General features: G+C 33.4%; 1 protein-coding gene across 1 annotated transcript in view; it reads right to left on the bottom strand.

Moving 5' to 3' along the window:
- Smp_000730 (ADP-ribosylation factor family) overlaps positions 1-4100 on the bottom strand; it is a gene marked incomplete at its 3' end in the record, with an annotated part of 5376 nt that extends 1276 nt beyond the window's left edge. The window contains exons 1-3 of the mRNA XM_018790379.1: positions 3997-4100; positions 3853-3956; positions 3604-3802 (exon numbers count right to left, since the gene is read on the bottom strand). Coding sequence (XP_018646292.1) covers positions 3604-3802; positions 3853-3956; positions 3997-4078 — 385 coding nt within the window. The 5' untranslated portion in view covers positions 4079-4100. The remainder of the gene's footprint in view (positions 1-3603; positions 3803-3852; positions 3957-3996) is intronic.
- Between the last annotated feature and the right edge of the window lie 235 nt (positions 4101-4335).

The raw sequence follows: 4335 nt of genomic DNA, 5'->3' as shown, positions 1-4335 counted from the left end.
TGCTCATCCACGACCCCACCGGCGAGATTCGAACCCAGGACTTATCCGTCTTGTGGATGAGCACTTCTGAGGAGTCCCATATTAGGACAAAACGGCCGTCCAGTGCTTCTAGGTATTCCATGGTGGTCTAGCTTCAATTGATCTATGATCTCAACTATTAAAGTAATTATATAATTTGAATATATATATGTCTAATAAATGTGAGAAATACAATCATGGAAAATGCATTTTATAAAATTTTGAATACAACAAAACACTTCATAATTTATGGTAATACACTTATTCGACCTATATTCTTATCATTTAAAATACCCTTGATGGTCCTTGGAAGTCAGGCTTATTGACTGACTCATCATTTTATGTCTTCTATAGACCACCTTATATTTCGAGAGTAAACAGAACTTAGTAAGGAGGATGTTTTTTGACTGGTTATTTGATTATCTTCAATTTTGCAAAATAATATTCTAGTGACTTCAGTGCAGGTATTTATCACACCGAAAAAACCAAAGTTTTTATTGATTAGTAGATCACCAGAGTATGATTGATTCAAGAGAGTAGGGTTTTATTTAAGTTCGGATTGGTATTCTGTTTAACAATGTAGATAATTAACAAGTCTAATACTTCATTTCTTATATTTATCTTATAGACTATGTTTATGAATCAATAAATCAATGATCTGGACAGTAGAATAAAACCTATGGATTACAGATATTAAATAATAATAATAATAATAATAATAATAATAATGTATGTACCAATTTTACCTGCGAATACTCATAACATTAAATCATTATTTGAACGTTTTGCCCCCCCAATGCCCTGGTATGGCCGAGAGTGGAAAGAGTCCTCTCTACCTCTCGAAATGCTCTCATATGGCCACGCGTATATAGCCTCTGTCAGGGAAATCCTACTCACTACCTTCTCGTGGCATTACTGTTGTTTACGAAATTGAGAGGACGATAAGCGAATGTCCGGCACTTTAACCGGGTTGGTGGACACAGAAAGTCCATCTAGGGGAGTTGGAAAACCCTGATTCCAAACCAATGGTGCACATGGGCTCCAGTATCCTGAGGGAACAAATGACATATGAATCAACCGTTGGTCACCGGTTACCATGAGACTGCATCTCCCTACGATGCTCCACTGCCTAGTGGATCAGACCTTTAGGTCAAAGGCTACGGATGTGGCTCTCTAAGAAAACCACTTGCTTCAGTTTGGGCACCTGAGCAGTATCACAACCCCCACACAAATCAAATGAGATTTGTGTGGCGCATATATATCTGGTGCCCTCTTGTATCAATATTTATATGTTTAAATAAATAAATAAATAAATTTGAACGTTTAGAACAGTTCGCGAGAACATTGAACTTATACAATAGTAATTGTAAAACAAGTCAAGTAAAATTGTTATAAGATAACTAGTAACAAATCAGTTGGAACTAGCTTTTGTTTTTATGATACAATTTTACGTAGCAAAGTGTGTGCCATAATAAATATATGTGTCAACCATGTTGGACAGCATAACATGAAGTATATTTTTATAAATATTTTAACAGTATGATTCTCTTAAGTAAGCTAATTTCAAGTACAAGCCAATATATATATATATATATATATATATATATAAGTTGATGGATTGAAGTCAAGTTTTAGTTATTAACGCTGATTGAAGTTTAAATAAAACGATTCTATTATGCATAGAAGTAGACAGTTAAAGGTGATTAATATGATATTTCTGAAAAAGGTTTCGTGTTTATTGACGACTATTTTAGGATATATTTATACGAATATCAACAGAACGATAGTACTGTGTGAATAAGAATCCGTTCTGGAATCTGTTAATACTATGTGAGTTGGCAAGGATTTAGCACTAGTTCGTAAGCATATGAGAGCCGATATGACTTATTTGAATTGTGATACAGATGTTGATTATTATTTCCGAAAAATTCCCGTTCACTTTTACTCAACCAATTCGGCTGAATTAACCTGCGAGGGAACTTATTATAATGTTTGGAAACAACACTCTCGATTCCAACATTTGCAAATGTAAGGATTTATAACTTGGATTTACTGTAGACCAGAAATGTTTGTTATTTTGAGAGACTTTAATTGTCAACTATCCTTTCACAGAACCAAATTATGTAAGATGAACAGTTGAAAAATGTTTACAAAGTTTTTAAGTATTGATTGGATATATGGATATGATCACTAGGTAAAGTGAAACGACATTGCAATAAACTATATCAGACTTTTGGAGGTAACCGTGAGATTGTGGTGTACCCTACTTGTGTTAACAGATATAAGTAGTATGCAACACAAATCAGAAGTGGAATGCCTGGGAGTAGAAGATTTAGAAGATTAGGTTGAAGAGAACAGAAAAGAAAATAGAGAGCAACTTTAATAACAACGGAATTGGAAGAACCATAAAGCACGTAAAGGATAAGTGAAGGAAGATGCGAAAATAATATGTTTAATGCTTGGCTTTCATATTTTTCGAAAGCATTCTGTAATTTTGAAATAAACAATAAATTGGTCTTCTCCACCTGAGTTCTTGGTTATTACAAGACGACTGAGACTGCAAGCTATTTTCAGCTACTGAATACAACTCAGTAATAACAGGAAAGATAGAAATCTGATGAATAATGAGAGCTTCTAAAGGGGTCGTATTCCATGAATGTCTAGAACGATAGCCTTGCATAGAATGCCGTAGATTCAAATGACTACATTGAGCAACAGTTTGGAGATAGAGGGTAGACGAAAATAGAGATAATGGGATAAACAAGAAAGATACATGATGAAGAAAATGGATGAAAAGTAAAAATGGATCTGTTAGGGTTATTACGAGCGTCTTTAGTCACTAAAGGTCTATCATATAGTCCTGAAGTAATACAGAACAGATTGTTGAGTAATATGATCACCCTTTTATGAACAATTATCTTATTTGATAAACCGTTCCAAACGAACAAACTCTATCCATAATGAGCTTTAATCAATGACCAGTTCTTCTGACTAAAAAGAACTCCCTAAATGAGTAGTCTACAAGTTTAATCACTTAAATCATGGATGAACTAGTCTTCGAGCATTATCTTCTGAAACGATAAAATACCAGCCAAACATTCCTGCGTTTTCATTTAAAACGTTTGATGAACCATATATATTACTATATATTCACTTAACAGGATTGTATTTACTGCACACTTTAGAATGATCACACGATTTCCAAGCAAGTTATCAATCTCAGAAAAAGGTGAAGCTAGAAAAATTCAAGTCATGGTAAAATAAGTGGCGATACAGTAACGATTTAAGTTTAATCTGAAAATATCAAATAATAACGACCTACGATATTTCCGTTCTTATAAGTTTGAAGTACTTATTTGATCGCTCTACATTTGGGTGTTTTGTTTGGTAATTATATGGCAGTAGCCATTTAAGGTCTGGAGGTGATTTATTTACATATTTCGTATTTTAGAATTTTATAAAAACTTCTAAAATTAATAATAAATGAATACATTTCAAGCGTATGCTCTAGAATAATTCCTAAACTCATATGTAAATCCAAACAATTTTCTTCCTCAAAATTAGCACTTTCTGGTTCAAACATACCATTGGGAAGGTCTTGTTTGTTCGCAAATACTAAGATGACAGCACCTTGCATTTCACGATCAGTAGCTATCCGATGCAATTCTTGTCTAGCTTCTTCTATTCTGTCTCGATCTGAACTATCAACAACAAATATAAGACCTTGACTTCCAGTGAAATAATGACGCCATAATGGTCTGATTTTTTCTTGACCTCCAACATCCTATAAGGAATTATAAATATGCTCAAAAAAGATAATTTTATTCGACATACCCAAACATTAAATCTTACATTTTTGTAAGTTACAGTTTCAACGTTAAAACCAACAGTTGGGATGGTACTAACGCTTGATCCAAGTTTTAATCGGTAAAGGATAGCTGCAAATCAGTAAATGACTGTACCTATATTGTAAATTACTTGTTTTCCCAGCAGCATCAAGACCCAGCATAAGAATACGCATTTCTTTACTTCCGAAGAGTTTGGAAAATAGTTTGCCCATTTTGAAAGTTGCTAACCCTCAGAGGCACTAAACCATTGGAAAAATTATTAAAAAGACATAAGTAGAAAAAACAAACAAATATATCTCAGACATTTTAATTGACATGATTTCCAAACTACCAAATTAGAAAAACACCGAAATCGACAATGATAGAGTAGATGAACCGGAAGTATTGTGATGTATTGGTTTAGACACTAAACTTTGAATAATGTAGTCACGAAATTTTAATACTTTTTCACCCAATAATATAAGGACAC

Source organism: Schistosoma mansoni (genome assembly GCF_000237925.1).
Source record: "Schistosoma mansoni, WGS project CABG00000000 data, supercontig 0113, strain Puerto Rico, whole genome shotgun sequence".
NCBI lineage: Eukaryota > Metazoa > Platyhelminthes > Trematoda > Strigeidida > Schistosomatidae > Schistosoma > Schistosoma mansoni.
This window is presented reverse-complemented; position numbering and strand designations above follow the sequence as displayed.